The 11740-nt window shown below is 42.8% G+C and overlaps 1 protein-coding gene across 1 annotated transcript; it reads left to right on the plus strand.

Moving 5' to 3' along the window:
* The first annotated feature begins 336 nt into the window (after positions 1 to 336).
* LOC148787723 (uncharacterized) lies at positions 337 to 6222 on the plus strand. Its single transcript, XM_088881207.1, has 2 exons — positions 337 to 4583; positions 4756 to 6222. Exon 1 carries the CDS (start codon positions 1329 to 1331, stop codon positions 2217 to 2219), a length of 891 nt encoding a protein of 296 aa, XP_088737333.1. The 5' UTR covers positions 337 to 1328; the 3' UTR covers positions 2220 to 4583; positions 4756 to 6222.
* Positions 6223 to 11740: the final 5518 nt, after the last annotated feature.

The raw sequence follows: 11740 nt of genomic DNA on the forward strand, positions 1-11740 counted from the left end.
AATATTTTAGATAATTTTTAGAAATCTTCTAGATAGTTATGTAATCAAGTTATTAATTACAATCACAAATGTATGATCAAGAACCTTCCACCATCTACTACAGCTAGGCTTGTAGGAAGATATGTGTAGAGAAAAAGTACGCAATAAACTACAAACTATCCTTCTCCAAGCTTTCTAGTTCATGCTCCTCTTTTGTCGATATAGCCAACACCTTCCAATCTACCCTTGTTCTTCATATTTCTAAGTAATTAACTTAATATTCTTTCAATCACCAATTCCCCTTTTGTAAAATAAAATTATTTGTAGGTGCACGTGATTCTTGTGAGTATATAACAATTATAGTGTGAGATAGAGCAAAAAAAATAATAATAAACAACTCAAAACATAGTGAGGTGATGAAAAGGAAAGAAATATGTAGAAAAATAAATTGTGGGGTAAAGTAAGAGAGACAAAATAAATTATAATTATAAGTTTTTTAGAAATATGAAAGATCGTTATAAAAAATAAATATGAAAAATGTGGGAGAGGAAAAATAGTTGTAATAGGGTCCATTAAAATTATAGAAGTTTGTAAAGGCAAAAAATATGAAGAACGTGAGAGAGAAAAATGGAATAGTGGGTTGAGTAGGGAAAAATTATAATTATAAAATAATTGAAAAGTAACAACAAGAATCACAAGTTGGGGCAGCAATGTCTGATTTTGAATTGCTGTGCTGTTTCAGTCAGGCCGCGAGTCCAAATTAATTGCTATAGCAAAAGATTCTGTGTTTGAAAATTCAAGAAGTCGAGGGTTTTGAATTTCGAAATTAGGGTTTTGTATGGGAGGCGCGGCACTGGGGAGGAAGACGACGGAAATTGGCTCCTCTCCAGATACAGACGATTGCTTTAGCAATATTGGGGATGGAGGTCGAATTCCTATGGATGAAAGAGAAGTCTGATGATGGGGGGGGGGGGATAAATCGTATCTAGGGTTTTGCCAAGCGAACCCTAGCGATGACAATGGAGAAGGTGATGCAAACCAGTCGCTGGCTGAATTCAATATTGAGTGGTCGATGGTGACTATGCATCCATGGATGCACTGAAAAAATTGCAGGTGTGGTGGGAAGCTAAATTTGGCCGATGTGGGTCGAGACAGGAGGTGGTGGCGCCGGTTATGCGTCAACAGCCATGAAAAACGCTGGTGCCAATGTCTATGACCAGAAAACGCACGGGAGAAATACATATCCCGCCGGAAAAGAGGGTTGCAGTGCCTGAACAGCGAAAGATGTTGCTGCAGTAGAGTATGGCGACAAGCAGCAAGTTCCGGCTGGTTGCTCGTAAACTGTTTCGATGAAGGGCCGTACAGATGGGCCGGCGGCCAGGTTACCGGGCAATTTGACTGATCAGCGAAGGTGGTGCATTGACGATGATAATCCGGCTGAATTTCATGTGGATGAGTGTGCTGACGTGGCACACGTAAGTGGTGACGTGGAGGCTGACATGGCGAGTAGTGGGAAGGATGAGGTGGACTGCGTGGGTTCGAACAATGCGATAAATGCTGCTGTCCAGTTGGAGAAACGGGTGCATGATGTGGATAAAGTTCATGAGATGGCATACAAACAAGCCCCTAAGGTACAATTTGGTCCCACCGGATTATTTATTGGCAATGTTCCGTTGCATGCATGTCCTGAGCCTGTTGTGGATGATAAAATAGCTGATACTTTTAATAATTCCTCCCGAAAAACTTTATCGTATATTGCTCCGATGGTACAAAATGGTGAGATCATTGTAGGTCCGACACTGGATTCCATCCAGAAGGGTTCTCGACGATGGAGATCTACGGCTGTGGGATATTTCCTTGGGAAATGGCCTTACTTTCATTACTTGAAGGAGTACGCCAAATCTGTATGGCCAGCTTTGCGTGAGGTCAATGCGACTGCAAATGGGTTACTTTTCTTCCAATTCAAAACGGTTATTGACATGGAACATGTTATTGAAGGGGGACCGTGGTTGTTCCAGGGACAACCTATTGTCCTGCAAAAGTGGGAACTATGTATGGTGATGAGAAAGCTCAAGCATAAGCAAGTTCCTGTTTGGATCCGGTTACGTCACCTTCCAATGGAACTATGGACTGAGGAAGGGCTTAGTACGGTGGCTAGTGGTGTGGGAAAACCGTTGTATCCGGATGCCATTACGAGAGCATGCACGAGATTGGATTTCGCTCGTGTGTGTGATGCTTGATATCAGGTCTAAACTGCCAAAACATATTATCATGATGAGTCCTGATGAAGATGGATGAGAATCGACCTGTAAAATTGACATTGAGTATGAGTGGTTGCCGCTAAAGTGTACCAATTGTATGACGTTAGGTCATAGTGCCAAAGAGTGTAGGGTGAAGAAAGTGGTCCAATCTACCAAGCCTCCGGTGACTGTCTATGTACCAAAATTGGGTCCTGCTCGAGATGGTTGTGAGAAGGGGACTAACCAGTCAGCTTATAGCGAGCAAGCTGGAAATCGAGACATACTAACGAAGGAAACAGGGCTTAGTCGAGTGGATAAGGGTAAGGCCATTGTTACCTATAATGCTTTTGATGCTTTGCACTTGATTGATAAAACAGATGAAGTTTTTGGGGGTCCTAAAGCATGTAGCCCCTTGTGCCTTGAACCATGTTGAATGTTGGCATATGGAATGTTCGTGGCCTGAACAAGCGGGACCACCAACTAGCTGTCAGAGATCTAGTTGCGGAGTTCAAGTTATAGTCATTTGGTCTTATTGGAACTCGTGTTCAGTTGAATAATGTTGCTCGTATTCAGTCTTTGTTAATGCTCCAGTGGAAATGGTTTGTAGATTATGCAACTGATGGTAACCGTATTTGGTTGGCATGGGATGATAGCTTTATTGATGTTGATGTGCTATCGTTGGGATCTCAATTTATCCATGCTCATATTACATTTAGAGCCTCGCATAATCCTATTATCATTACTATTATTTATGGTGCTAATGAGGTGGCTGCTAGGAGGGTTCTTTGGGGTACCTTGGAGGCTCTAGCGCTAAATTGTGTTGATATCCCATGGATGGTTGGAGGGGATTTCAATACAGTTAGAGATCTTAGTGAAATTTGTGGTACGTCGGGCGATATAAGGATGGCGATGGAGGAATTTAATTCCTGTATTCAGAATAGTGGACTCTTACCATTGCCTATGTAGGGTGAATGGTTTACTTGGCATAACTACAGTGCTAGCCCGCGCAACCTTTGGAAGCGGCTGGATAGGATCCTCACAAATGATATTTGGAAGTTGAGATATCCGATGTTGTCCTATACATGCCTCACCCCCAGTATGTCTGATCATTCGCCCTTGGTGATTTTCGGGGACTCTCAGAGGCAGTTTGGAGGTATGTTTTGATTTGATAACTACCTTACGCTCTCACCGTCTTTTATCTCACGAGTGCAGCAGATTTGGCAGCATGAGATAGTTGGTATACCTATGTATGCGGTCACTCAAAAGTTGAAAGCTTTGAAACCTATTTTCCGTAAATTAAGAAGGGAGAAAGGGAACCTTTCGCATAACGTCCAGCTTGCAAAAGGATTTCTTGACATGGCGCAAAATCTGGTAAGTTTGAACAGACATGATGAGTTTTACATATATTTGGAGCATTGTTGTCGATTAGTGTATGCAAAAGAAGCCAAGTTGGAACAGAATATGTTACAACAGAAGGCAAAGATGCAGTGGATGATGGAAGGAGACTAGTGCACAAGTGTATTTTTTCGCAAGATTGCACATCGACGTGCAGTGAAGAGGGTGTTACAGATTAACGATGGTCATGGAGTCACCCAGACCGATCCTGATGCGGTGAGTGAGGAGTTTGTATCCTATTATCAGTCCTTACTTGGCGGAAATTTATGACGGGAAGTGCTGGATCTGCGTTTTGCGGCCTTGGGCGTGACATCTTTTGGATGAGGACGAAGCCTCGCACCTTATCACGCCCTTCCGACTGAGGATGTGAAACTGATAATGTTTGATATAGCAGAGGACAAAGCTCCAAGGCCGGATGGCTATTCGTCGGGATTTTTTAAAGCTGCATGGACAGTCGTGGGTGATGAAGTCACTAGAGCTGTCTTGGATTTCTTTGCTACGGTGAAACTTTTAAAGTAGGTCAATTGTACACTCTTGGCGGTTATTCCCAAGGTACACTTTCCTATTACTGTAGCTGACTTTCGTCCCATTTCTTGTTGCAATGTGATTTATAAGGTTATTGCTAAGCTACTGGTTCAACGTTTAAGTGTGGTCTTGGGCAAGCTTGTTAGTCCTTGTCAAACGGCTTTCATACCTGGCAGGAGTATTGGGGATGACATCATGATGGCACAAGAGTTATTCACCAGATATAATTAGAAGCGATTACCTCCATGGTGTGCCTTGAAAGTGGACATACGTAAAGCATATGATACTGTGGAGTGAGATTTCCTCCTTGCCACTGTTCAATTATTCGGGATCTCGGTCATATTTATGAGATGGATTGAAGAGTGTATTACAACACCATCATTCTCGGTGGGCCTGAATGGGAAGGCACACGGTTTTTTGTGGGCTCAAGAGGGCTTCTCCAAGGTGATCCTCTATCTCCATACCTCTTTGTCCTTGTTATGGAAGTGATGCACTTGGTCTTCCAACAAATTATTGAGCAAGATGGACGCTTCCAATTTCATTGGAAATGTGAAGTCTTTAATATTTTCCAACTGAGTTTCGCTGATGATGTTATCTTATCTTTTTATTTGAGCAGCGGTGGACTCTATATGTGCATTCAAGGACGGTTTTGATCGCTTTGGTGATTGGTTGGGGCTTCGGTTAAGTGCGCAAAAAAGTCATCTCATACTGTCCCGAGCGGCTCAAGGAATGAAAGAGGAGCTGCTGACGATGCTTGAGTTCCAGGAGGGACAACTGTCGATGAGGTATTTAGGACTCCCCTTAATATCATCTAGACTTTCGATATCTGATTGCCTACCCTTGCTGAATAAAATTGAGTCTCGTATTGCTGGATGGGAGGGGTTGGCTTTATCATATGCAGAACGAGTGCAAATTATTAAATCTGTGCTTTCGTCCCTTAGTATTTATTGGTCTTCGAATTTCATTCTCCCAAACACGGTCATTAATAAAATTGAAAAACGCTTACTAAAGTTCTTATGGAATGGCACGAGAAGTAGTGGGTATGCTAGAGATGCTTGGAGGGAGGTGTGTAAACTGAAAGATGAGGGGGGTCAAGGATTAAAAGACATTGGGACGATGAATCGAGCCCTCATGTATAAAAAATTTTGCGATGTTATTCGTTGTGACAGGACATCCATTTGGGTGGAACGATTACACCGAGGATGACTTCGGGACTCCTCTATGTGGACTATATATGAAAATAGAGGCTCATGGTGTTGGAAGAAACATATACGGTTAAGAGCATGGCTGCGATCGGAGGTTGTTTACCGCATCGGTAATGGGCGAAATTTTTATTTATGGAGGGACCCTTGGCACCATCTAGGCTCTCTTATTCAGAGAGTTCCCCATGGACCTATTGTTACGGAATTGCAGGAATCCAGTAGGTTGTGGGCTGTCATTCACGAGGGTAATGACCTTTTATCACGGACTTTGAATGTCCGGAGATCTTGCAGGTACTACCTATCATTCACGGAGGTAATGACCGAATTTTGTGGCGGTTCTCGGGCAATATTGTCACCACACAAGCCCTCTATCGCTTATTTGATGCCCCGGGTCCAAAAGTAGGCTGGTATTCACCACTTTTTGGACCTCTAAAAATTCCTCGCACATGTTCATTCTCTGGCTTGCTATTCAGAAAAAGCTTGCTACAACGGACAAGCAATGGTTATCACATTTAGGAGGATGCGTCCTATATAATGAGGACAACTTGGAGACACACACGCATTTGTTCTTTCATTGTCAGTATAGTAGACGTTGGTTGACTATTATCAGATGAACTATTCGATTTCTCTGGCCTAACAGACAGTGGTGGATGGATATTGAATGGACTTCTAGGAAGTGGAGGGGTAAACACATTATTAACATGGCATACCGTGCGCTACTTGGGCATGCGTTTATCACATTTGGAAGGAACGCAATATGAGACGGTTCGAGCACACTTCAAGGTTGCCGAGTACGTTAGCTAGCTTAATCATAGAGGATGTTAGACTACGGATTATTAGCAAAAATCTTCCTAGCTCTATTAGCTCTAGTGCACTTTATAGATTATGGCGTATCCCTTGGCCTGTCGAGGGATAACATATCATATGAGCACTGTTGTATTATACCTTCTTTTTTCATTTATGAAATTTACCTTTCTCCAAATAATTAAAAAGTATTAAAATTATTTATGATCAAGTTTTTTTTTGAAATAATAAAGTGAATGAGGAGGTAAATAACAAGAAAAAATGTAGCACACTAAAAATTCTCTCTTCTCTCAAGGAATGGACACTCAAAATTCTCTCTTCTCTCTCACACACTAGCACACTAAAAAATACACACACTAACACAAATATTGACCTAACTCATTCTTCGCCGGCCGGCGACTCGCTGGCGGTTGACTGTGGAGTGGAGGAGGATGGAGGACAACAAGGGGAGGCTGCCATGGTGGAGTTTCATCATGAACCGCCACTTTCTGCCGCGGAATACGAACAGTCGGGGGACTGTTTAGAGGCTGCGACAGGCGACGTTTCGTCTTCTACTTGCATAACAGGCTTTGGGGATGGAGAAGGAAGTTGTTTGGCCGGAAAAGATGGAGTTTTGGCTGCTGGTTCGTTGCCTTCGGATTTAGGGTTTGGTGTTGCCATGTGCGACGTGAATGGAGAAAAATCGGAGACTGTTCGTTCGCCTGAATTTAACCTCGAGGAATCCTCATCCTTGCGAACAATGTTGTTGAGAAAGGAGATACCCATGCCATGGAAGCACTCAAGGACCTGAAAAAACGGTGGGAGATGAAATTTGGTGCTGTCGTACGAATACCGGCAACTGTGACGACAGTGGACGCTCATCTTCTTTCTCGAGGATTCAGGCAGGCTTGCAGACGGCTTCTAACGCCAGCATGTGGGTTTCAGACGACTGAAAACAGTGGGTTAAAGGTTGCGTCATTTCAGTTTCCGGTGGTGGCGCGAGCCAATCGAATTTCTGCGATGGAGGCGCGTTGAACGTCTACCCAGTTTTCGAAGACTGGTGTCGACGTTGCACCACCACTGTGACTGTTCAGACTTCTTCGACGATGACTGCAACTCCAAAATAGCTGCTGCCGATGTCTTCTCCGATGAATGGTGATGGCGAGTTGCCGAACTCGTCGCTTGGTGATCACTTGATCCTGAAGGTACGTCCTGATCACACGAGTATTTATATTGGGAATATACCGCTGCATGCAAGTTCGAAAAATTGCTTTGATGATGATAAAATTTCCTGAGCATTCAATAATTCATCCCATAAAACGCTATCATACATTACCCCAACGATGCAAAACGGGGAGGTTGTAGTTCGTCCGTCTTTGGACATAGTTTGTGATGGTCTAAATGATGGAAATCTACAGCAGTAGGATATATTTTGGGGAAACGACCGTATTATCATTAGTTGAAGGAATTTGCTCACTCAGTTTGGCCAGCTTTACGTGCGGTCACAGTGACTGTTAATGGCTTCTTTTTCTTCTAGTTTAAAACTGTTATTGATATAGAAGAGGTGATAGAGAGGGGTCCGTGGATGTTTCAAGGACAACTGATAGTACTCCAGAAATGGGAATCGAGCATGGCTATGAGGAAGTTGAAGCATACACTGATGCCTGTCTGGATCAAACTTAGGCACCTTCCGATGGAATTCTGGACAATGGAAGGATTGAGTACCATTGTGAGTGGAGTGGGTACGCCCCTTTACCCAGATGCGATAACAAGAGCATGCACGAGACTAGATTTCGCTCGTGTATGCGTGATGCTTGATGTTACACAGAAGCTACCAAAATATATTATCATCATGACGCCGGATGAAGATGGAGGGGAGACACCTGGCAAAGTTGATGTTGAATATGAATGGCTCCCCCTAAAATGTACAGGTTGTATGACCTTGGGACACACTACGAAGGATTGTTCTCTGAATAAATCCAACAAACATACTAAGCCACCGGTAGCTGTGTACGTTCCAAAAGAAGCGCTCCCCGATAGCCACCGACCACTGTTTGGGAAAAGGGTAGAAGATCACAAGGTCCGGATTGTGAGGTTGTTGAGGTATCGAGACCCAAGACGAGCAATGTCCCTGCTGAACGCAATGTCTACAATCATAACAATAGGGGTAAGGCAGTGGTCACCTATAATGCCTTTGATGCTTTACGTTTACTTGAGGACACAGATGAGCCTGCTAGGGGTCCTAATACATGCAACCCCGTTAGTAGTGATCCATGTTGAATGCCGTTGTATAGAATGTCGTGGGCTGGATAAACAGGATCATCAACTTGCATTAAAGGACCTTGTCTCGGAATACATGTTACATTTTGTGGGCATTTTAGAAACTCGCGTTCGCATTAATAATGTTATGCATATACAGTCTTTTCTGTTACCTCAATGGAAATGGTTTGTCGATTATGCTTCTATTGGAAATCATATATGCCTTGCATGGGATAATAATTTTATTGATGTCCATGTACTTGATTTGAGAGAACAATTTATGCACTGTCGTGTGACTACCAGGGCTGTCAATGAATCTATTATGTTTACTATTATTTATGGTGCATCTGAGGTGGTTGACCGTCGAGCTCTTTGGAACCGTGGCTGGTGGGGGCAGATTTCAATGCAGTCTGAGATCTTAATGAGGTATGTGGCATTTCTGGAGATATAAGGATGGACATGGAAGAATTTAGTGCTGGTATACAGGAGGCTGGATTGATGCCATTGCCTATGCAAGGTGAATGGTACACATGGCATAATCGCAGTTCGAGCCCGTGGAGTTTATGGGAGCGGTTGGATCGGCTTCTCATTAATGATAGATGGTGCGTAGTTTCCTACTTCATCTTAGTACAGCCTTGCGCCACGAATTTCTGATCACTCTCTGTTATCTTATATGGGGATATACAGCGGCAATTCAGAGGTATGTTTCGCTTTGATAACTACCTAACCCTTTCGCCTGATTTCATCCCCAGTGTGCAGAATATTTGACAACATGAGGTGGTCGGCTTGCCTATGTTTGCGATCACACGTAAACTTAAGGCCCTGAAACCTGTATTCCGACAGCAGAGGAGGAATAAGGGGATTTGACGCTCAATGTCCAATTGGCCAAAGAATTTCTTGAAGAACCGCAAAACCTGTTGAGCTCTGACAGACATAATGAGCTCTACTTGTGCTTGGAACATTGTTGTTGCCTAATGTATGCCAAAGTGGCGAAACTTGAACTAATTATGTTGCAGTAGAGAGCCAAGATGCAGAGGATGAAGGGAGGTGACCGATGCTCCCGGGTTTTCTTCCGCAAGATTGCTCAGAGATGGGTGGCAAGGAGAATCTTACAAATTAATAATGAGCAGGATACTGTCCACACAGAGCCAGGGGAGATTATCCATGAGTTTGTCTCAACTATCAGAACCTTTTAGGCGGTACCAGACAATGAGTATTGGTGGATATTAGATATATTAGACCGTGGACGAGACATGTACTTACAGATGATGAGACTTGCCAATTACTACTGCCATTCACTCCGGGTGACGTGAAGCAAGCAGTGTTTGATATTGCCGAGGATAAGGCATGGGAACGAGTGGCTATGCAAAAGTAGCGTGGCAGGAGGTATGTAAGCCAAAGGAGGAGGGTGGACTAAGGCTTAAAGATATTGCACTCTTAATCGTGTCCTAATATGAAAAAAAATATGTGACGTCATTCGGTGTGACAGGACTTCTATCTGGATAGAGTGGCTTTACCACGGGAGGTTACGGGATACCTCCGCTTGGACTGTTAGTGATCGTGGGGGATCGTGGGGTTGGAGGAAGATGCTAAGACTACACAGTGTGCTTCGACCTATGGCAGACTATCAGATTGGTGATGGATGGAGCTTCTATCTTTGAAAGGACCCATGGCACCACCTCGGCCCCCTCATTGATAGCTTTCCACATAGACTAGATCTTCTTGAGCTACTGGGCGAAACGAAGCTTAGCAGTGTTAGTAGGGTGGGGCAATGACACTGGCCCATCATCATTGACAATGAGTGCTTAGAGATTATAGAGGCACTGCCATCGATCCTTAGAGGGAATGATCGTATCACATGGCGTTTTGAGAAGGGCAGACCCACACAGCACAAGCCTTTTACAGATTATGGAAGTCGTCGGGGACGAAAATAGCTTGGGCCGCACTACTTTCGAGCTCTTTGAAGATTTCTCGCCATTTGTTTATCTTGTGGATGGCAATCCTTGGCAAACAGTCCACGACGGATAAACTTTAGCTTTCCCATCTTGGTAACTGTGTGTTATGTAACGAGGGGGTGACGAAGACACACACTCACCTGTTCTTTCGGTGTTGCTTTAGCAGGAGATGCCGTACAGAGGTACGAAGATTGGTTCGATTTATATAGCCTAACCGGGATTGGGGAACAGACATTGAGTGGGCTTCACAAAAATAGAGAGGTAAGCATATCATCAACATAGCCTTTCGAGCTTTACTTGGTCATATGTTTACCACATTTGGAGGAAAAGGAACATCCGGCGATTTGAGCATGTAGAGAGGACGCCTGTCACATTAGCTATCTTGATCGTGGATGATGTCAGACAGATGATTCTTAGCATTAATATTGCCAGTTCTGTTAGTACAAGTGCTTTATCTAGATTATGGCGTATCCCTTGGACAGCCGAGGGAGAAACCAACTGATGAACACCTTGTTGTACAACTATTTTACTTAATAAAAATTACATTTACCCAAAAAAAAAAATATAAAGTGAATGAAGGATAAAATGTGACAATAAATATTGGTACGATCAATTGATTTTCTTATATAATAACTCGCCGTCATTGCATGTTGTCCCTGCGCCATATAATTAATAACATTTTACATTTTAAACTATATTATGAATAAGAAAAAATATATTAAATCAATACATTATATTTCTTTAAAGAAAAATGGAATAAAGAAAGAAAGCAATAAAGGAAAAAAGAAAATCAGCTTAGGGGTATATTTGGTCTAACAATAAAATTGATGTTGCGGCATCTTAACCGCCGTTTGTGAAAGAAAAATGCCTTTTTTTTTTTATATATATATATAGATATATGAAATTAATAATTGCAATTATATTCATGCCAACTGAGGGCAGTGGGCTAGTTTACTAGTCACAAACCCAACCCAATTAATATTCTGGGATGTTGAAATGGGTCGAGCCTAAAACATAATGGTTGAAATCCAAAACAGTTGCCCAGCCCAATTCAGCAATTTCTCTAAAACATCTTGTTTCAATAGCCCAAAATGCAAACCTAAACCGACTTCTCGACAAACAAATACCGCTATCCCTTTCCTCTTTCTCATTTCAAATCATTATTCAACTCCTCCCTCTCTGTTTGCAGCCGGCGCAGGATCAACTATCGCCTGAATTCTACTGCTGGAGTCCTCATTCGGCATCACTCCTCAAGTCAATCAATTAATAGGATTTGTTAATCATCGTTCCACGAACACCGCACCTAAAACACAAGGTTGTTGCGAAGCTAACTCTCAATTATTTCCCGAGCTACTATCAATTCGATTTTGCAAAAAATGTACGCAAAAATATAGGTCATCTC

This window comes from Sesamum indicum, linkage group LG6, assembly GCF_026168435.1.
Source record: "Sesamum indicum cultivar Baizhima isolate 11 linkage group LG6, ASM2616843v1, whole genome shotgun sequence".
Lineage (NCBI taxonomy): Eukaryota > Viridiplantae > Streptophyta > Magnoliopsida > Lamiales > Pedaliaceae > Sesamum > Sesamum indicum.